This window comes from Urocitellus parryii, chromosome 11 (assembly GCF_045843805.1).
Source record: "Urocitellus parryii isolate mUroPar1 chromosome 11, mUroPar1.hap1, whole genome shotgun sequence".
NCBI lineage: Eukaryota > Metazoa > Chordata > Mammalia > Rodentia > Sciuridae > Urocitellus > Urocitellus parryii.
The window spans coordinates 58,716,971-58,740,405 of NC_135541.1; the positions used below are offsets into that span (position 1 = coordinate 58,716,971).

The 23,435-nt window shown below is 36.8% G+C and overlaps 1 protein-coding gene across 1 annotated transcript in view; it reads left to right on the forward strand.

Moving 5' to 3' along the window:
* Positions 1–21,293, forward strand: part of Gipc2 (GIPC PDZ domain containing family member 2) — a 95,763-nt gene extending 74,470 nt beyond the window's left edge. The window contains exons 4-6 of the mRNA XM_026409999.2: positions 825–931; positions 3,734–3,815; positions 21,047–21,293. Of these exons, the coding sequence (XP_026265784.1) occupies positions 825–931; positions 3,734–3,815; positions 21,047–21,198 (341 nt within the window). The 3' untranslated portion in view covers positions 21,199–21,293. The remainder of the gene's footprint in view (positions 1–824; positions 932–3,733; positions 3,816–21,046) is intronic.
* The last annotated feature ends 2,142 nt before the right edge of the window (positions 21,294–23,435 follow it).

Here is a 23,435-nt window from a genome sequence, read left to right on the forward strand (position 1 = left end):
ATTAAAGCATGTTGACTTTGGAATCACAAGACCTGGTTTTGAATCCCAGCTACACTTCTTACTGAGTTCAGTTACCTCATTTTTAAAATGAGGGTGATGGTATTCCTGAGAGGGTGGTATGAATATTAAATGGGATTGTGTACATAATGCATCAAGTGGAAGTTTGGTACACAAATAATAGTGCCTTTGTCTCTCTCTTCTGTTAAGACATGGTTCTTTCCCATCTTCACAACCTGGATGAAGTCCAATGCTGCTTTTTGGCTACTCACAGCTCTTTGCTCTTATAACAAAGCCAACTGTTCTGTCTTCTTTAGAACTTCCAATCTTTCTTTCTTTCTTTTCCTTTCTCTCTCTCTCTTTTTGGTACTGGTGATTGAACACAGGGGCGCTTAATCACTAAACTACATTCCTATCCCTTTTTATTTTTTATTTTGAGACAGGGACTTGCTAAATTGCTTAGGGCCTCACTAAGTTGCTGATACTGGCTTTGAACTTTTGCTCCTCCTGCCTCAGTCCTGAGTTGCTGACATTACAGGCATGCACCACAGTGCCTGCCTTCCAATCTTCTTTATCGGTACACTTCACATATTCCCTCTTTTTATTGGCGCAAAAAGAATAATGAGAATAATGAATGACAGATGAATTGATTTTTTTTTAGGTGATTCTGTAAGAAGGCATACCTTTTGTCAAATCTCTACAATAACTTTTGTGATGGAAACTGTGTTCGCTTTTGCGGCAATCTGTTGGAATTCTTTCTGAATATAAATGTACACACACATACACACACACACATAAAACTTTCTCCCTTCATTATATGTTTATAGAGATAGAACCAAGATCAAAAGCTGGAAAGTCTTCAGCAGACAAAATTGGAACTGCAAGAGGAACCCTTCGTCTGAGATCTAGAGGTCCTGCCACCATGGAAGAAATGGTATGTTCTGTTCATTTGATTCCCGTTGTGCTTGGAAATGTATAGATACCTTGAACTTAGGTCCTGGGGGAATGAAAGGTTTGATCTGGAGGTAAATGGCAACCGACAGACCTGGTAGAGTCAAAAGCATTTTGAAAATGAGATTTGAGGAGGCATGTGAACAAAACCCACACAGTAGCACCTGGTCATTTTGAGCCTTTACGTTTTCATTGCTGAGCATACTGCCTGGCGTGTTGCCGAAGGCCATTACTGTTTCTTGAACAAGTGAACAAGCCCGAGTGGAAGAAATACATTGAAGAGAATGGAAGAACCGTGGGAAGGAACTGGCAGTGGGCAGTGAGGAGAAGGCCAGCCCTGCTTTCTGCTGGAGGCTGTGAGGGAAAATGAGCAGACTTGAAGCAGCTTGAAAAGGAAACAGGGAGAGCAGGATGTCCCTTCTAATAGTTAACATAATAAATATTTGTTAAGCACCTGCTGTGTATTAGGTGCTAGGATGAAAAAGAATTCTTAAAATCTGTCGGAGGAGGTAGGAAAGATTTATTTAAAATGAAACATCCAAAAAATCCATCCCTGTTTGCATAGCCCGCTTAATTATATAGGCCAATTAAAAATAGCTGATAATGAGAGGAAAAAGCGGTTTGGGGGCTAATATTAAATTTGATACAAATGACTTGTAATCTAGTTTCAAGGATTGAAGTATTTAAAGGATTTATAGGATTTGAAACAAATCATCCCCTTACAACCTGACACAAATTCTGAACACTGAGTGATATTCTATTTGCATTCCTCATACTTTATTCATTTGTTGGGCCTGCACAGTTGCTGGTAATATAAAGATAGATAAAGACCTTGCTCCTCCTCTAAGGGAGAGTGGCATGACAAGAAGCCATTATGAACCAGCTGAACAGGGCTTTGCACAAGGTACACAGTGTCACAAAGAAGGGGCTGGCCAGTAGCTGTCAGGTCTGGGGAAAGAAAGGACACCAGCAAATTTCCTTCCAGAAAAAATGATTAAGTTCATGCAAGATGGGGAGAAGAATATGTTAGACACAACACAATGGTGGGCTTGGGGAGCTGGTAAACTGTTCCTGAGATAGAAGGGTGGGTACTGGAAGTACCTGGTGGGGAATGAGGGTGATGAGGCTGGAGGAATTGGCTGGAGTCTGGATGCAAGAGGGCTTATGAGAACTGGGGAGCAATGCAATCAGTTTTGTGTTAGAGAAAAATCCCTTGGTTTGAGGGGATGGATTGTTAAGCAGGATGGATTTGAGAGGGTGATGGGAAGGTCGGGTAAAAGGAAGCTTCTGTGCATAAGAAAAGATGAGGAATAGACTCAGGCAAACAGTGTGGCTGGACAAGAGGTTATAGATCAAGAGCTATGCAGGAGTTAGAGTGGCAAACCCTTGTGTGTGCCCAAGTCCTGGTACTTGTTATGGCAACTTACAGTGTGGCTGTGTAGATAGATACAAATGTTAATGCCTAAGTTATTTTGTGTAGCCTGATACTTTACACAGATAATTCAAAATAATACACTATAATGAAGGCATTAGCAATATATTAGGTCTGTTACTATTTTTAAGCTTAGTGCTTGTCAATAAAAATATATGGGGCCTGGGTTGTAGCTCAGTGTTAGAGTGCTTACCTAACATATACAGCCAGAAGGAAAAAAAAAAAAGTAAAACATTGTACTGTTGATCTCCTTAAGGAGATAAACATAAATTTGTATTTGCTATATAATACATGACTAGTAAATTTTGAAAATACAAAGCAACAAATATTTATAACATTATTGAAAATAATGTGAAATTCTGAAAATCTGACTAATGGTGAAATCTACATTTGGACCTGTAGTTGAGTATTAAATGTCTTTGGGCCATTTCTTTTCAGGTGTGAAGAAAACCAAGAATAATCTGAACATATAATAAATAAGACTTGCCAAATATTTTAAAAGAATATTAAAAATAATCATGCTTTTTACTGAAAATTTTAACAGTTTTAGGAAGAACAAAATTGGTGTCATTAGTACATAAAATACAAACTATGTTAAGAATATTATCTCATAAGTATCTCATACTTATAAAATTTTCTTTTTTGGTGTTTTTATAATGTATATGATATATTAATATGGTAATACATGTATGTAATTAATAAAAATATGCACAATACAGTTAAATAAAAAGTAAGTAAAAAGAGTGGAAGTTTAGAAGCATTTTACTGTTGGGATGAGCCATCAAGAGTTAGGAGACCCTGGTTTAGACAATAAAGATCAAAGTCCTTTTAGTGACCCTTAAGGTCAAGTCACATGGGGCTTCTCACAGTTCCTTTAGTATGCAAAGCCTCCAACCTCATGTAGACTCTGCATATCTTTTGCCTTCTGCTTCAAGTGCCCCTCTTCTTGTCCACTTGGACAACATAATTCTGAAGTCACCTTCTTTCTGAAGTCTTCCATATCTCTTAGATAAATTTGCTTCCTCCCCATGGTGCCTCTGTACCATTTATGTCCTTTATGATTGTTACATAGTCATTTATTTTTACTTTGATCTCCCCATTTAGATAGTAAGCTACTTGGGAACTGTATTCCCAGCTTTTCGTTTTTGAATCCATAACATTTAAAGCTAACACCAAAAGCAAATATTTACTGTGTTGATTTATATTTAGTTATAGAGCACATTCTTGAGATATTTTCACTAAAATAAGCTGAAGAACATCACCATGAGTTGGCTCCACATCACATTTTCCCCTGACAATCAAGATATTTCATTTTAAAAATATAATGTCTTATTTCTCTCGTTTTTGATAAAGCCCTCTGAAACCAAAGCAAAGGCAATCGAAAAGGTTGATGATCTTCTTGAACTGTACATGGGAATTCGAGATATTGATTTAGGTAAGAATATGCTTTTTAAAGATAAAACTTGATAAGAAATTGTATTTCAAACTGCATAGTCACCAGAAACACACAGCTAGGAACAGTGCACACCCTTCTCTTGGCATGGCAGCACCTCCAGCTTTCTGTGCCTGGTTTGCTTGGCAGCTCCATTTTCTGCAGGCTTGTTCCCATCCTTGGCAGCATCAGCTTTTCCTTTTTTTTCATCTGGGTATCTTCTCTCTCTTCTTTGCAGAGCATTTTTAGGCTTGGGCTCTGGCTTTGGAGGAGCAGACAACCTTGTGGATCTTTTCTGGTTTGCCCATTACCTTGGCTTTATCTCTCCATCCCTTCAGCCTTTCTCTTGGGAAAGGTGGCAACAAGGGATGGGACTTTGGTGCTGGACCCGGGGATGCAGCAGCTGTGGCTTTGCTCAGTCTGAGGATCCTTCTCACTGCTTCTCTCTGCTCTAAGAATATGCTGCCTTCAGAAGTCTTGTATCTTCTAATTTGATGAAATCTAGTGCTTATTTATGTCTTATTTATATATCCAATTGTGCCTTTCAAGATTAAAAAGTATTTGTAGAATCATTAAAAGAATAATGAGTATAAAGATAAGTCAACTTTTGAAAATTTTAGGTTTCTTTTTTTTTTTGTGTGTGTGTTTTTAGGGATTAAACCCAATGATGCTCTGTCACTGACCTATATCTCCATACCGGCCCCTTAAAAACGTTTTTTTTTTTTTTTTTTTTTTTTTTTTTTAATAAACTTGTGATTGCCCTGCCTCTGGTAATTCTTAAGATCTGTATGTTGTGAATGATATCGCCTGTTATTTTATGAATTTAAAAATATTTATGAAAATAATTTTGTAAGTGATTCAAATAAATGATTTTATTAGCTGATTTTTCCATATTTACATTGATACAATTGTGTATTATAATATTAAAGTTGTATACAGTTTAATGAGGTTCCTGAAACCCTCTGAACAATGAATCAGAAATAAGGAGAAGGGGTGGGGGTTGTGGTTCAATGGCAGAGCACTTGGCTGGCATATGTGAGGCAACATTAAAAAACAAAAAGGAGAAGACAGACACTTGACACATGACTGATAAGCATTTGAGCAGTTGGATTTCTGTGTGTTTATTAGGTCATTATTAAAATGTCAAGGTCATGATTTGTCAGTTAAAATCCTATCGGTTGCAAATAACTACAAACAAGAATGAAGCAAAACCAAACCAAACCAAACCCCTAACTCTGTCTTGAGGTACAAAAGGGAGAAGTTTTAGATTCTTATAACTGAAAAGTTCAGAGATAGCTCTTATCTTCAAGAATGGCTAGACCCAGAGTTATAATGCTGTCATCAGAATATGGTTTTTTGGGGCCCTGGGTTTGACCCTCAGCACCACATATAAAGAAAATAAAGGTATCGTGTCCAGCTACAACTAAAAAATAAATATTAAAAAAAAGAGTATGGTTTTTCTTCTGGAAATTCTGGATTCATTCTGTGTCCCTTTGGTATCCCCTGGCAACTTCAGGCTGTACCTCATGAAACTAAAATGACTGCAACTGCTCCACTCTCTATCCTCTTAGCATCAAGCACAATGGGAAAGATGGAGGGGCAAGTCATTGGAACAAAATGCCCAAGATTGTCTTGGGTTGGATTGGCAGTCCCAGGGGGATGGTTAGTTCTGGGCCAAATGTTCTATCTCTGGAGCTGAGAGTATCCTGAAATACTAGGATCAAGATTGAGAGAGGCCTGGTTCTTTCCTTGTGGGAAGGTGTTGCAGGGTACAGTTTGTGCCTGCATGCACTGATGCGTGTGTGTGCATTTGAATAGGGTGCTGAATACATTTTCTAAAGTCAAGGACTTGCCTATTTTGTTTACCTGCTACCAGGTAGAGAATTTAAAGTTCATTCATCCTTCTCTATTCAATTTCCACTTATTTTACATTTTTCTTATAGAATTGTCAAAAGGCAAAATGAAAACAAATATACTTTAAAGTCTTAATTGGTTTTTATTTGCAGTTCTAGAATTGAAAATTGGGTAGCATCTTATTTTATAAAATAGAAGGAAGAATGTTTTAATGAGCCGAACAGAGGAGACTGGCTTAATAGACAGAAAGGGGCTGAAGAAAGCAAAACAACAAATACAATTGGTCATTCCAAGTTTACTTGCCTTATAAAGGTGACATCAGGGGACTTCCTTGTCATACCAGCAAAAACTGGCTTGTTTTAGGATTTGGCTATTATTTCTCATCCTGATTTCTTGGAAGATGAGATGAATAATTTAGTTTTGGCTTGCTGGTGTGGAACTTCAGCACAAGTGACCCTGTTTTGGTTTCATCTGTTGGGCCTAGTGCAAAGAACTCAGTCCAAACCAAGGACCATTTCATTTACAGAATTTATACTCATTTTTTTTCTTGTCTGTCCAAACTTTAAAAATTTCTATAGTAGGATGTATAAATGAAGTTTGTAACTGAAAAACACTCATGCTCTGTTTCTTGATCCTTGAAGAAAAATACAAAACTCACAGTTCTAGAAGTTCACACAGGGCACTAAACATCCCTCACAAATTCCTTGTAAATAAATCAAGGGCTGAGGCTGTAGCTCAGTGGTAGAGTGCTTGCCTCCCAGGTGTGAGGCTCTGGGTTCCATCCTCAGCACCACATAAAAAAATAAATCAATAAACTCTTTGGTAAATAAATTAGCAATCTCTTTGTAAGGTTAATTAATCATCTGTAGCAAATTCCTCCAGCTGCCATGAAGCATTATCATTATAATGATTAGCTATAAGTGATCAGTCACTTAGGAAGGAAAAGTATTAGGAAAGTAATTATTTGAAGAATGTTTTAAATTAGGGCTTTCTACTATTCAGATATTATTAGCATGAAATATAAATCACAAATGTGAGACTTATTTAACAGACTAATGAATATATTTACTTCTATGTATTCCTAGTATTTCTTGACTTTCAGAAATGTTATTTCTTAATGCAAATTACATTGATATCACATTATTCTGGAATTATGTAAGTTTAAAAAATTAAAAAAATAGCATAATAATAAAGTGATTGAAAACACTGTCCTTAAAAAGAAAAAGGAATTAGGGTATATTTATTATTTGAAAATAGAAATGAATTCAAATGAATTTTTGTAGGAAGTTAACTCTGTGTGTGTGTGTGCATTTGAAGATGAATATACTTTATTTGGTTGTAAAGTTAAGGTGTGAACTGTGATTTTTTTTTAATCAACCAGTTGCAACAACAACAAAAAAGGTCCTAGAAGATTTTGAGTCTATAAGGTTTTATCTAAATTGACCTAACTTAATGGGAATTGTATCATAAAGTTTTTTTCCCCTCTTCCTCTTCTTCTTCCTCCTTCTCCTTCTTCTTCTTTTGATATTGGGAATTGAAGCCAGGGCTTTGCCCATGCTAGGAAAGCACTCTACCACTGAGTGCCTCCTCCAGCTTCAGATTCCACTCTTTAAATGGTTGAATTATACGGTGTGTGAATTATATCTCAATAAAGCTTGTTTTTTTAAAAAGAGCAAAAAAGAATATATTCTATATTGGCTATGTTTTTGGTGTTTGACTCATGTGAATTGTTTTAAATGGGTTGATATTTATGAAAAGTCTTAAGGAGTATAAATGTTGAAGACCTTCCATGGAGTGAGATACAGTTACAGATTTTATGGTCAAGTTAACAGTGATGACTAATCTTTTTTTTTTTTTTTAAAGAGAGAGTGAGAGAGGGAGAGAGAAGGAGAGAGAGAATTTTAATATTTATTTTTTAGTTATTGGCGGACACAACATCTTTGTATGTGGTGCTGAGAATCGAACCTGGGCCGCACGCATGCCGGGCGAGCGCGCTACCGCTTGAGCCACATCCCCAGCCCGATGACTAATCTTTATCTAAGTACTGCTTTTTGCCTTTTGTAGGTTTGAATGCTGAGATTCAGAGAAGTTCTGCAACTTGCCCTAAATAAACTAACAAGTTAGAACTAAGATTTAATTCTAGGACTTTGCCACTAAGATTTTAAGCCATGGAGTAATTTAAAAATATCTAATAATTATGTTTAAATATTTAAAAACGTAATGGAAACTATATTGGCCTATGTCATCAAACTATATTTGTCTTTAATAGTAAAATGAAAGTTCAGGGGTGGTGATGATATAAGATATTTTCAGAATGGCCATGAGAGGTCAGCACTTAGCTGCTATGTGTGGTATAAAAGCTACTTTCAGTGGAATTTTTTTTTTTTTTTTGCCAGACTGTATTCAAATATTATACTACGATATATTGCAGATCTATTTCAGTTAACAGATAAAAATCATTTCAGTACTATCTTATGTTAATGTATTATATAAGCTATACAGTGTATTAGTATATAAGATAAAACTTTTTCATTGTGCTGAAGTTTTCTCTCTCTCTCTCTCTCTCTCTCTCTGTCTTTTGGTACTGGGGATTGAACCCAGGGACACTTAATCACTAAGTCACATCCCGAGCCTTTTAAAAATTTTTAATTTTGAGACAGGGTTTCTCACTAAGTTGCTTAGGGCCTTGTTAAGTTGCTGAGGCTGGCCTTAAACTTACAATTCTCCTGCCTCAGCCTCCTGAGTTGCTGAAATTATAGGCATGTGCCACCATGCCCAGCTGGCTTTTCTCTTAAAGCAGAGATATAATCTTTTATCAAAAAGGATAAAATTTTAACATTCATTTCTCCTATAAGGATGTTTAAACATTATGTTTATGTATTAGCAAAAATTTATAACATGTTCAAGTGCAGTTTTCAAGAGATTTATGGGGCATTACAGTATTTATTTCTAGCACAATTATGAAGCTGCCTAATTAGTATTTTTTTACCACTTCTATAGTACCTCTCCCAAAGTACTTTTTGTGTTGAGAGGCACAAAAGTAGAGAATTCACGGGGAATATGAATTCTGATTTCATTATTTTGAAGCTTTAGCCTTTGGGCAAATTATTAAGCTTTGATTTTCATATCTGTAAAAGGGGCACAATAAAAACAACCTCATAGGATTGCTAAGGCATCAAATAATGTATATAAAGTTCCTGTTACATCATAAATAACGTATGTAACTATTATTCTCAGCAATTATCACTAATAATTATTAGTAGCAATAACAATAGAGGAGTGGAGTTAGAAAATACAGGACTGCATATCTGGAGGTATGAGTACCTGTGGGACTGCATTGGATGTGGGGGTTTTACTCCATTTTTCTTCTATGTCAGAATGAGTGCATGAGTGAGACTATACATTTTGACTGCAAAGATGTAGTATGGACATCTTGAAGCAGTATTTTTTCTCATTTTATAATTAGTAAACAAAAGCTGCGATTCTGTAAGTTAGAGCAGGCCAGGTCCACAGCACATTCCTGAGCTCAGTGCACTAGACAATACTGCTGAGTTCCTGGAGGTATAAAAAACAATGTACTATATGTGCCAAGGGTTTTTCCCTCTTTACAGTTTTTTGTGTGTTTGTGTGTGTGTGTGTGTGTGTGTGTATTAATGGAGGGAGGGAAATAGATAGATAGATAGATAGATTTTGATTGATTCCAAGTCCATCAGTAAATGCCTACACTGATTATTCCAACACTTAAAATCATCATCTATTCTATTGTTTCTGCTTCTGAATAGTCTATACATTTTCTTATATATTTTATCTGTGTGCATCTTATTTCTTTTTCAACTAGATTTCTTCTTCCATATATTTTACTCATAAGTGTTTAGGCAATTGACTCAGTAAATGCTATTTGATGGACCTATAAGAAATAGTTAAAAGGTAGATTAAGCAAAATTCCGAACTCGAGTCTTACTTCAGTTATTCTTACCATTTATGTTTTGGCTGCTCTTCTTTCACATCCTAGCTATGGGTCCAGAGTTTTGGACTTCACTTCCTCTAAACATGCTAGCTGTGCCAACTTTCACAATATTTAAAAAAATATTTATTTTTTAGTTTTTAGGTGGACATAATATCTTTATTTTATTTTTATGTGGTGCTGAGGATTGAACCCAGTGCTTCATGCCTCATGCTAGGCGAACATTCTACCATTGAGCCACAACCCCAGCCCCCAATATGCACAATATTTAAGTTTAATTACAAAACCTCCTTTGTCTCTACTCATCCACCAGTATTTGCTACATATAAGACACTGAACTAGTTCCTGTGGGCATGAAAGACTGAGTAAGCTAATCAAGATCCACTGGAAATTTATTCCTTAGTAGTATAGAAAACAGTAAATAAAAATAAGATCAGTGTGGATTTTAAGACTTGAGCAATGTTGAATATGCACTATAAGATCTTTTATTAATGTTATTTTTAGTGCATTTCAACTATACAAAATAATGGGTTTCATTGTGGCATATTCATACATGCATATAATATCTACTAATTCAGTACTTTCTCTTGCCCTTTCCGTTTCCCTCCCTAGTTCCTTTACTCTTTTCTTTTCTTTTTTTTTTTCAAGGTTTAGAAAATCTCATTCATTTATATTCTAAGCCCATCTTCTTGAGATCACATTCTTTTTTTTTTTTTTTTTATTAGTCGTTCATAACATTACATAGTTCTTAATACATCATATTACACGGTTTGATTCAAGTGGATTATGAACTCCCGCTTTTACCCCGTATACAAATTGCTGTATCACATCAGTTACCCTTCCATTGATTGACATATTGCCTTTCTAGTGTCTGATGTATTCTGCTGTCTGTCCTATTGTCTACTATCCCCCCTCCCCTCCCCTCCCCTCCCCTCCCCTTTTCTCTCTCTACCCCTTCTACTGTAAATCATGTCTTCCATTTGTATTCTCTTGACTTGCCCCTCCTTACCTCTTATATGACATTTTGTATAACCCTGAGGATCGCCTCCTTTACTCTTTTCTAACAATGTCCTTTCTACTTTCACAGTCAACATACCTATCCCTATATTCCACATATGAGGGAAGACCTGCAATACTGCCTTTCTGAGTCTGGCTTATTTCACTTAACATTATAATCTCCAATTTCATCTATTTTTCTGCCAATGGTATGATTTCATTCTTCTTTATGGATGATTAATATTCCACTGTGAATGTATACACCAATTTTCTTTATTCATCCACTGACATCTAGGCATCTAGGCTGTTTCTATAATTTTATTGTTATGAATTTGTGCTGTAAGATGTTATTACTTCATTATTGCTTGGGGATCAGTACCACCTGGGAGTTGTTGAAAGGGAAAAATCTCAGGCATAACTGCAGAACTATTGAAGCAGAATCTGTATTTTATCAAGATTGTAGTTAGATTGTTTGCACCTTTAGTATGAAAAATGCCTACAGAAGGGTTTAGAGAATTCCGGTATGACTTCTATATGTGGACAAAGAGTTTCATCGAGGAGAGGGCCTTCAAGGAGAGAAAGGATTTTGATGGTGGAGCTGGTGACTAGGAGATATCCCAGGCAAAGACAGAAGGATTAAAAATAGCATTTTGAGTAATCATATTTTTGAGGGTATAGCATTAGTGTAGAGGAGTAGGGTCATTTGGGAGCCAGAGGTGCTTCAGATCAGAATGACAAACTAGGGTTTAGAGTTTTGAAGAAGTTGGTGACACAAGGAATATTTTTATGTATGGGGATGAGAAAGACAAGAGGTGGAACAGAGCTTCCTTGTCCTTTTGTTCTATTATCTATGGAATCAGAGCTGTGCTTTAGGAAGAAGAGTCTAAAGTGCTCATGTGGAATAGGTTGATGACAAGACTTAGAGATGAAGTAAATGGCATGGTGGCAGTGGGAATGAAATGGAAAGAATCAGAGCAATCACAAAGGTAGAACAAAGGAGAGGCAGTATTGGTTCATAGGCTGAAGGACTGGGAGAAGAGGAGGATAACTGGAGAGAGCTTACCACACTGAGGACAGTGGTGGAAACAGGAGAAAGGGTATCAGTTTCTGAGGGGTAGATGATGTTTGGTTTCTGGATCTGCTGCTTGAGATGCTAATGGCACATGTAGGAAGGATTGCCCACCACTTATTCAGACATGGGAGGGTGGGGCTCATGAGAAGTTGGGGGTGGAAGCAAAGGTCTGGGGCTTCTTTGCATAAGGTCTTGTTTACATAGGGATTGCAGATCAGTTCTCCAAGGCAGGACATCTAAGGAGGAGAGAGACGCAGATGGAACCTCCAGGATTGTGGGGAATATGGATGGAGTACACTTTTCTGGACATTTGGTTTCTTTTTTGAGGGAGCTTTTTTCTTTTCTTGAACATAGTACCATGACTTTCTGTTGAAAGAGATAAAGCACCGGTTATAGATATTAGGGATTCCTTAATGGTTTAGAAAATAATTTCCCAAGTACAGCTACTTAGTACCCATGAGGAATTTTTTTTCTCTCCTATTTGAATTTCTCTACTATGTTTTAAAAAGTTTTCATTCATTGTCTGCATGGAGGTTCCACCCAATATTCTACTGTGGTAGTTTAAAAACATAAAGCACAGTTGAAAGACATTTTAGTGAATTCTTCTCCATTTGTCATCTAGACTCTGCCATTAATATTTTATTATAGGGGATAAAGCTTAGTGGTAGAGTGTTGGGCCAGTGTGTGTGATGCTATGGGTTTGATCCTCAGTACCAGTGGAAAAAATTTCTTTTACTAAAAGACTTGGAGTGTAGTTCAGTGGTAGAGTACTTGCCTAGTATGCACAAGGTTCTGGGTTCTACCCCCAATAGTACACATACACACAATTGTTTTTTAGTTTTTTGTTTTGATAGTGCAGGGGATTGAACCCAGGGCCTTTTGCATGCAAGGCAAGCACTCTAACAATGAGCTATATTCCCCGTCCCCACAAATGTTTTTTTTTTTTTACTATAATTAGTTTATTATTTCTTTTTATTTTTTTTTCTTTTTTTTTTATTGGTCGTTCATAACATTACATAGTTCTTAATACATCATATTACATGGTTGATTCACGTGGATTATGAACTCCCGCTTTTACCCCGTATACAAATTGCTGTATCACATCAGTTTCCCTTCCATTGATTGACATATTGCCTTTCTAGTGTCTGATGTATTCTGCTGTCTGTCCTATTCTCTACTATCCCCCCTCCCCTCCCCTCCCCTCCCCTTTTCTCTCTCTACCCCTTCTACTGTAAATCATTTCTTCCATTTGTATTATCTTGTCTTACCCCTCCTTACCTCTTATATGACATTTTGTATAACCCTGAGGATCGCCTTCCATTTCCATGCAATTTCCCTTCTCACTCCCTTTCCCTCCCACCTCTCATCCCTGTTTAATGTAAATCTTCTTCTCAAGCTCTTCGTCCCTACCCTGTCCTTGTTTACTCCCCTTATATCAAAGGAGTCATTTGGTATTTGTTTTTTAAAGATTGACTAGCTTCACTTAGCATAATCTGCTCTAATGCCATCCATTTCCCTCCAAATTCTATGATTTTGTCATTTTTTAATGCAGAGTAATACTCCATAGTATATAAATGCCACATTTTTTTTATCCATTCATCTATTGAAGGGCATCTAGGCTGGTTCCACAGTCTTGCTATTGTGAATTGAGCTGCTATGAACATCGATGTAGCAGTGTCCCTGTAGCATGCTCTTGTTAGGGCTTTAGGGAATAGACCGAGAAGGGGAATAGCTGGGTCGAATGGTGGTTCCATTCCCAGCTTTCCAAGAAATCTCCATACTGCTTTCCAAATTGGCTGCACCAATTTGCAGTCCCACCAGCAATGAACAAGAGTGCCCTTTTCCCCGCATCCTCTCCAGCACTTATTGTTGTTTGACTTCCTAATGGCTGCCAGTCTTACTGGAGTGAGATGGTATCTTAGGGTAGTTTTGATTTGCATTTCTCTGACTGCTAGTGATGGTGAGCATTTTTTCATGTACTTGTTGATTGATTGTATGTCCTCCTCTGAGAAGTGTCTGTTCAGGTCCTTGGCCCATTTATTGATTGGGTTATTTGTTATCTTATTGTCTAATTTTTTGAGTTCTTTGTATATTCTGGTTATTAGGGCTCTATCTGAAGTGTGTGGAGTAAAGATTTGTTCCCAGGATGTAGGCTCCCTGTTTATCTCTCTTATTGTTTCTTTTGCTGAGAAAAAAATTTTGGTTTGAGTAAGTCCCATTTGTTGATTCTATTTGTTAACTCTAGCGCTATGGGTGTCCTATTGAGGAATTTGGAGCCCGATCCCACAGCGTGTAGATCATAACCAACTTTTTCTTCTATCAGATGCCATGTCTCTGATTTAATATCAAGCTCCTTGATCCATTTTGAGTTAACTTTTGTGCATGGCGAGAGATAGGGATTCAGATTCATTTTGGTGCAAATGGATTTCCAGTTTTCCCCGTACCATTTGTTGAAGATGCTATCCTTCCTCCATTGCATGCTTTTAGCCCCTTTATCAAAAATAAGATAGTTGTAGTTTTGTGGATTGGTTACTGTGTCCTCTATTCTGTACCATTGGTCCACCCGCCTGTTTTGGTACCAGTACCATGCTGTTTTTGTTACTATTACTCTGTAGTATAGTTTGAAGTCTGGTATCGCTATACCGCCTGATTCACACTTCCTGCTTAGTATTGTTTTTGCTATTCTGGGTCTTTTATTATTCCATATGAATTTCATGATTCTTTTATCGATTTCTACAAGATATGCTGTTGGGATTTTGATTGGCATTGCATTGAACTTATATAGGACTTTTGGTAATATCGCCATTTTGATGATGTTAGTTCTGCCTATCCATGAGCAGGGTATATTTTTCCATCTTCTAAGGTCTTCTTCTATGTCTTTCTTTAGGGTTCTGTAATTTTCATTGTATAAATCTTTCACCTTTTTTGTTAGGTTGATTCCCACGTATTTTATTTTTTTGGGGGATATTGTGAATGGAGTAGTTGTCCTCATTTCCGTTTCAGAGGATTTGTCGCTGATATACAGGAATGCCTTTGATTTATGCGTGTTGATCTTATATCCTGCCACTTTGCTGAATTCATTTATTAGCTCTAATAGCTTCTTTGTAGACCCTTTTGGGTCTGCTAGGTATAGAATCATATCATCTGCAAATAGTGATAATTTAAGTTCTTCTTTTCCTATTTTTATGCCTTTAATTTCTTTCGTCTGCCTAATTGCTCTGGCCAGTGTTTCGAGGACTATGTTGAACAGAAGTGGTGAGAGAGGGCATCCCTGTCTTGTACCAGATCTTAGAGGGAATGCCTTCAATTTTTCTCCATTCAGAATGATGCTTGCCTGTGGCTTATCATAGATTGCTTTTACAATGTTGAGGTATGATCCAGTTATCCCTAATTTTTCTAGAGTTTTGAACATAAAGGGATGCTGTACTTTGTCGAATGCTTTTTCTGCATCTATCGAGATGATCATATGGTTCCTATTTTTAAGTCTATTGATGTGGTGGATAACATTTATTGATTTCCGTATATTGAACCAACCTTGCATACCAGGGATGAATCCTACTTGATCATGGTGTATAATTTTTTTGATATGTATTTGAATCCGATTCGCCAGAATTTTATTGAGGATTTTTGCATCAAGGTTCATTAGAGATATTGGTCTATAGTTTTCTTTCTTTGAAGTGTCTTTGTCTGGTTTCGGAATCAGGGTGATGTTGGCCTCGTAGAACGAATTTGGAAGTTCTCCCTCTTTTTCTATTTCCTGAAATAGCTTGGAAAGTATTGGTGTTAGTTCCTCTTTAAAGGTTTTGTAAAACTCTGCTGTATACCCATCCGGTCCTGGGCTTTTCTTAGTTGGTAGTCTTTTGATGGTTTCTTCTATTTCCTCTATTGTTATTGGTCTGTTTAGGTTGTCTACATCCTCCTGGCTCAATCTGGGCAGATCATAAGACTCAAGGAATTTATCTATGCCTTCACTATCTTCTATTTTATTGGAGTATAAGGATTCAAAGTAATTTCTGATTATCTTCTGTATTTCTGAAGTGTTTGTTGTGATATTGCCTTTTTCATCCCGTATGCTAGTAATTTGGGTTCTCTCTCTTCTCTTCGTTAGCATGGCTAAGGGTCTGTCAATTTTATTTATTTTTTCAAAGAACCAGCTTTTAGTTTTGTCAATTTTTTCAATTGTTTCTTTTGTTTCGATTTCATTAATTTCAGCTCTGATTTTAATTATTTCTTGCCTTCTACTTCTTTTGCTGTTGTTTTGCTCTTCTTTTTCTAGGATTTTGAGATGAAGTATGAGATCATTTATTTGTTGGTTTTTTCTTTTTTTGAGGAATGAACTCCAAGCAATGAATTTTCCTCTTAGAACTGCTTTCAATGTGTCCCATAGATTCTGATATGTTGTGTCTGTGTTTTCATTTAACTCTAGGAATTTTTTAATTTCCTCCTTGATGTCTTCTAAAACCCATTGATCACTCAGCAACCTATTGTTCATTCTCCAGGTGATGTTTGATTTTTCTTTTCTTCTTTTATCATTGATTTTCAGTTTCATTCCATTATGATCAGACAAGATGCATGGTATTATCTCTACCTCTTTGTATTGTCTAAGAGTTGCCCTGTGACATAGTATATGGTCTATTTTTGAGAAGGTTCCATGTGCTGCTGAGAAAAAAGTGTAGCTACTTGATGTTGGGTGGTATAGTCTATATATGTCAATTAAGTCTAGGTTGTTAATTGTGTTATTGAGTTCTATAGTTTCCTTATTTAACTTTTGTTTGGAAGATCTGTCCAGTGGTGAGAGAGGTGTGTTGAAGTCTCCCATGATTACTGTATGGTGGTCTATTAGACTCTTGAACTTGAGAAGAGTTTGCTTGATGAACACGGCTGCACCATTATTTGGGGCATATATATTTATGATTGTTATGTCTTGTTGGTGTATGGTTCCCTTGAGCAGTATTAAGTGTCCTTCTTTATCCCTTTTGATTAGCTTTGGCTTGAAATCTATTTTATTAGATATGAGTATGGACACTCCTGCTTGTTTCCGTGGTCCATATGAGTGATATGATTTTTCCCAACCTTTCACCTTCAGTCTATGTATATCTTTTCCTATCAAATGCCTCTCCTGCAGGCAGCATATTGTTGGGTCTTGTTTTTTGATCCATTCTACTAGCCTGTGTCTCTTAATTGGTGAGTTTAAGCCATTAACATTTAGGGTTATTATTGAGATATGGTTTGTTCTTCTATCCATATTTGTTTATTGATGTTACTAAACCTGATTTGTTATCCTCTTTGACTACTTTCCCCCCTTTACTGTCCTACCTCCCATTGTTGGTTATCAATGTTATTTTCCATTTCCTCTTCCTGTAATGTTTTGCCAAGGATTTTTTGAAGAGATGGTTTTCTAGCTGCGAATTCTTTTAACTTTTGTTTATCGTGGAAGGTTTTAATTTCATCTTCTAACCTGAAGCTTAATTTCGCCGGATACAAGATTCTTGGTTGGAATCCATTTTCTTTAAGCATTTGAAATATGTTATTCCAGGATCTTCTAGCTTTTAGAGTCTGTGTTGAGAGATCAGCTGTTATTCTGATTGGTTTACCCCTAAATGTAATCTGCTTCCTTTCCCTTGTAGCTTTTAAAATTCTCTCCTTATTCTGTATGTTGGACATCTTCATTATAATGTGTCTAGGTGTGGATCTCTTATGATTTTGCACATTCGGCGTCCTGTAGGCTTCTAGGATTTGGGATTCTGTCTCATTCTTCAAGTCTGGGAAGTTTTCTTGTATTATTTCACTGAATAGATTGCTTAATCCTTTGGTTTGGAGCTCTGTGCCTTCCTGTATCCCAATGACTCTTAAGTTTGGTCTTTTGATATTATCCCATAGCTCTTGAATGTTCTGCTCATGGTTTCTTAGTAGACTTGCTGAGCTATCTATGTTCTTTTCAAGTTGAAATACTCTGTCTTCATTGTCTGATGTTCTATCTTCTAAGTGATCCACTCTGCTGGTAGTATTCTCAATTGAGTTTTTAAGTTGGTTTATTGTTTCCTGCATTTCTAGTATTTCTATTTGTTTGTTTTTTATTACCTCTATCTCCCTGTGAAATTGATCTTTTACTTCCTGGATTTGTTTGTCAATGTGATCTTTCATTGTCTGATTTTGCTGTCTCATGTCTTCCTTGAGACTCCAGATCATCTGAAGCATGTATGTCCTGAGCTCTCTATCTGACATTCCATCTGTTGCAGCTATTACCTCTTCTAAAGTTGAGTTGACCTGCATTGCCTGTGGTCCTTTCTTTCCTTGTTGTTTCATACTGCTGGCGTTTCTTTCTGCTTGGTGAAATTGTTGTGTCTTTGATATTTTCCCCCTCTATTTATTTATATTGCTCTTGTATAGTTGAAAAATCACCCTTGCAGGGCAGGTAGTGGCTGTGATCCTCCTCCACTTAGTGTGATCCGTCTACCATGCTGGCAGGCCCTAGGTCTGCTTTGCTGGTCGGTCAAAGGTCCACTTACCCAGCAGGTACCAGGGGCACCTGTGTCACTCCATAGGTTGCTGGGCCTAACCTCCCGATGGGTTGCAGGTTTGCCTAGCTTGCAGGCACTGGGGGAGGGGCCGGTTCCGTCCCTCAGCAGGCTTTGGGCCCGCTCTGCTGGTGTTCACAGTCCCGCCTACCTGCAGACACTGGGGGAGGGGACGGGCCTAGCCCTCAGCCGTCCGCCGGACCTGTCCTAGTCTATTATTTCTTTTTAAAAAACATTTTTTTTTAATTATAGTTTGACACAATTCCTTTATTTTATTTATTTTATGTGGTGCTGAGGATCGAACCCAGGGCCTCATACGTGCTAGGTGCACACTGTATCATTGAGCCCCGAGTTTATTATTTCTACTTATCTATTCCATGTATAGATTTTTGTAAAAATGTAGTTATGATTATAATGTAAAATGTATATAACTGTTTTTTTCAGTAAATCCTAAGAGAAAATATTTCCCCAGGTTATTACAAATTGTTCATAAACACTAAAATTATTTCAAAAATATTTTATCAAATATTTCACCCCATACATTTAATTGCAGTAGAGATTACTTATTAATTCTACATTTTAGATTTATTTGATACTTAGTTATACCTTTATGCTAAATTATTTTCTGTTTTTAAGATTTTGCTTTTTTTTTTTTTTTTGGTGCTAGGGGGTTGGACCCTTCTGCATGCTGCACACATGGTACCTCTGAGTTCCAAATCCAGCCCAAGATTTTATTTTTAAAGTACAGATTCCCAAGGGTGGAAATGTTATGTAGATTAATGGATATGAAATTTTTGAGGATTTTGTCACTTGTTTCCAAATTGTTTTTCAATAGTCTAATTTATAAAGTCAAACCAGCATGTTGGAGTATTGGTTTAATACATCCTGCCCAATCTTGCCATATTCTTCAAAAACAGGAAAAGTTTTCATAAACTCAGGAACTTTAGAAGAGTCTGAGTAACTTGGTAGGATCTGTGGCTGGAGCAGTTCACTGCAGCTGAGGACCTCCCTCTTTTTTGAAGTACTTCTGGTTAATGATCAATGAAGAGCACTTTGGATCATGGTTGAGAGGTGAGGGAGGGTAACCACAATTAAGAGAAGAGATTCAGTTCCTCCTCTTTATTACTGTTTTTTCCCCCTTTAATTGAAACTATCCCAAACTTACAAAGAGTTACATGTGAAGTGCAAAGACATTTTTGTCTTAAACCATTTGAGAGTAAGTTACCTTACTGATATTCCATTGTTCCCCAATAAATTTTTGTGTATTTCCTATAACAATGGTGTTCCCCTATTGAACCAAAATATAATCAACCAAATAATGAAAATAATGTTGACACATTATTGCCATCCAATATTTATTCCTATTCATGTTTCATCAAGTTCTTTAATAGGTTTGATAGCAAAAGAGTGTGTTAAAAAAATCATATGTTGCTTTTACATACCATGCTGTGTCAACTTAAATAGTTATCCCTTATTTACTTGATGGTCATGATCTTCATGTTTTGGAGGGTAAAGGCAAGTTATTTTGTAGAATGTTTCTCCATTTTGTTTTGTCCAATTTTTTTTCCCCATAATTACATTTGTTTATTTTATTTTTTTTATATTTCTTTTTTTTAAAGAGAGAGAGAGAGAGAGAGAGAGAGAGAGAGAGAAATTTTTTAATATTTATTTTTTAAGTTTTCAGCGGACACAACATCTTTGTTTGTATGTGGTGCTGAGGATCGAACCCGGGCCACATGCATGCCAGGCGAGCGCACTACTGCTTGAGCCAAATCCCCAGCCCCCCCATAATTACATTTAGGGTTCACTTCTTTTTTTTTATTGTTGGTTGTTCAAAACATTACATAGTTCTTGATATATCATATTTCACATTTTGATTCAAGCGGGTTATGAACTCCCATTTTACCCCGTTTACAGCTTGCAGAATCACATCAGTTACACTTCATTGCTTTACATATTGATATACTCATGTCTGTTGTATTCTGCTGCCTTTCCTATCCTCTACTATCCCCCCTCCCCTCCCCTCCCCTCCCCTCTTCTCTCTCTACCCCCACTACTGTAATTCATTCCTTCCCCTTGTACTGTTTTTCCCTTTCCCCTCACTTCCTCTTGTATGTAATTTTGTATAACCCTGAGGGTCTCCTTCCATTTCCATGCAATTTCCCTTCTCTCTCCCTTTCCCTCCCACCTCTCATCCTTGTTTAATGTTGGTCTTCTTCTCCTGCTCTTCTTCCCTAGTCTGTTCTTAGTTACTCTCCTTATATCAAAGAAGACATTTGGCATTTGTTTTTTAGGGCTTGGCTAGCTTCGCTTAGCATAATCTGCTCTAATGCCATCCATTTCCCACCAAATTCTATGATTTTGTCATTTTTTAATGCAGAGTAATACTCCATTGTGTATAAATGCCACATTTTTTTTTTATCCATTCGTCTATTGAAGGGCATCTAGGTTGGGTTCACTTCCTTGGCAGGAGTACCACAAATGTGATGCTGTATTTTTTTTTGTTACATCTTAGATAGTTAATGACTCTTGGGAGGCTGGGAAGGGGTGTACTACAAGGTTTTCTTTCAGAATATCTTGTTTTGCACATAGGAATGCTGGAGGTTCCCAATTAGCTTCAAGGTAGGAGAGAGGTCGATGGGTGACAGCTGCCAACCTGGTGCATTGGACAGATTTTTGAAAAAATGAAAAGTGAAAATGAGTATCCTCATGTTTTAATTTGCCTAGGAATATATGATATGTATGCATGCTACATTTGGAAAGCACTTCCTGGGGTCATTTTTCTCAGTCCTATAATGCTATCTCATTTATCCTTAATTATCTTTGACAGCCACCACAATGTTTGAAGCTGGAAAGGACAAAAACAATCCAGATGAATTTGCCACGGCACTTGATGAAACTCTTGGAGACTTTGCATTCCCAGATGAATTTGTCTTTGACGTTTGGGGAGCCATTGGTGATGCTAAACAAGGAGGATTTTGATGTGGATGATCTATCTCTGAAGAAATGAACTATTGTTCTTAAAAAAAAATCTGTATAAGAATTCTTTTAGATACCTTCATGAACTCTGGGTTAGTTTTTTGTGTGTGGAATCAAGTCTGAAATATAATTGGTAATTTTGATTTCTCAATACTCTTTATTGCAATTGTTTTTATAGTTTGTATAAGTTACTTGATATGACTGATTTTAATATTCATTTGGAAGTTTTTAAAAGAAAGATTTAAGGAGTTTTTTTACATAAACTTTTTTTTCTCCCCATTAATATCATGTTTAGTTTTCCATATTAAGAACTTGATTGCAACAGCTTTGTAGGTTTTGTTTTGCAAAATCTTAATGTAATGATAATTAGGATAGGAGTATAATTACCTCAGAACTTCTTCATTTTGTTATGCTACTTTGAATAGAATATTTTCTGAAAATGAAATGTGAATTATGCCTACCATAGGTCTAGAAGCATTGTTTTTTGCTCACTGAGTAAGTGAAGGAAGATTCCTTTGGTCTGCTGTTTTCTATGACATACTTTCTCTCTTTGTGAAACAAAGATTCATTTTCTTTTTTGCTTTTTTGTAGTTGCTCTTAAAACTTGTAGTTGAGTCTGTTGTGTGTATACATTTGCATGGGTGGAAGACACAGGGAGGGTAGAATCACTTGTATTTGATTTTTTTTTGCAGTTCTTAGAATATTATTTCTTTTTTTTCCACCTATAACTACTTTTATGTTACTCTTTATGAGCACTCCAGGGAAGGTTTTATATTCTATGTAGCACTTTCCCTTTGAAAGGTATTTACTCGGAAAATCACTATGTTTGAGAATATTTTTTTGGGGGGAGGGGTTAGGCAGCAATCCTTTTCAGCCTCCTAAACTTTAGAGGAGATATTATCTGAAATAGGTTTCCTCCTAGGAGAAATAAAGGAGAAAGGGGAACTAGGGAATGTATTAGCCTATTGTTTTGGAGTTCTTACACACTCCCTCTAATCCTTACATTATTGAGGAAATTGAGGGTAAATGACAGTCTTATCCCTCTTTTTTGGCATTTATTGATGTAAGGGAAATGAAAATGAGTGGTTTCAACATAGATCATTTAATAAGGCAGAGCATGGTGTGACCAAATGTGCTTCTAAAGTGTTCAATGAGAACTGCTGTGCACTGTCCCAGGAATCAGAAATAATCCCTTGTGAGGGAGGCATTCTAGGAAATCAGGAGTAGTGCTCTTTTCATGCTGGGTTTTTGCTTAGATAACTCTGTTGTCCTCTGGTAAAAGGTTTCTTTTGCTGCCATCTACTCCCCAGTCATGTGATATTAATGCTGTGAAGCTAGTCTGCAATCTGTCAGTACTCATTTAATAGTTTTCTTTTGGAGGTTCTCAAAATACCTATTATTGTCTTTTTTTTTTTTTTTGAATAAGGGAGGGATTGAACTCAGGGGCACTTGACCACTGAGCACATACCCAGCCCTGTTTTGTAATTTATTTAGAGACAGGGTCTCACTGAGTTGCTTTGTGTCTTGCTTTTGCTGAGGCTGGCTTTGAACTCGAAATCCTCTTGCCTCAGCCTCCCAAGCTGCTGGGATTATAGACATGTGCCACTGTGCCTGTCACTATTATGTCTTAATACCACTTATTTTATACAAAGAAGCTGATATTTTTAGGAATAGGAAAGTTGTTATATGATTTAGGAGCCCCATAGAAACATTTTAAACAAAAAAAATTTTTTTTGGCTGAGAATATAGCTCAGTTGGTAAAGAGTGCTTGCCTCACATGCACAAGTCCCTGGGTTCAATCCCCAGCAAACCCCCACCCCCTCCAACAAATTTCTTGCAACTATATGTTAGATTTGAAATGATTCATTGTTTTGTCATTATTTTTCAAAAAGATTTTTTTTTTTGAGACAGGTCTTGCTGCATTGTGCAAGCTGATCTTGCACTTGTGGTTTCCAAGCAATCCTACTGTTTCTGAATAGCTGAGACTTACAGGCACATGGCACCATGCTCCACTGATTTATTGTTTATTATTGATGGATGCCAGTTTCTCCTTTTCTGGGCATGCATGAAGACTGAAACTTGACAATGTGGTTTATGGGATGTATTCTTAGCAATGATATTTCTAGAACTTTGATGTGTAAGGTACATCCATGTACAGCTTGATTATTCTTGTCCCTGTTCAAAGGGATATTGTTCTTTTTGAGGACTTCAGCTGGGCTCAAGTGCTTTGTATACTAATG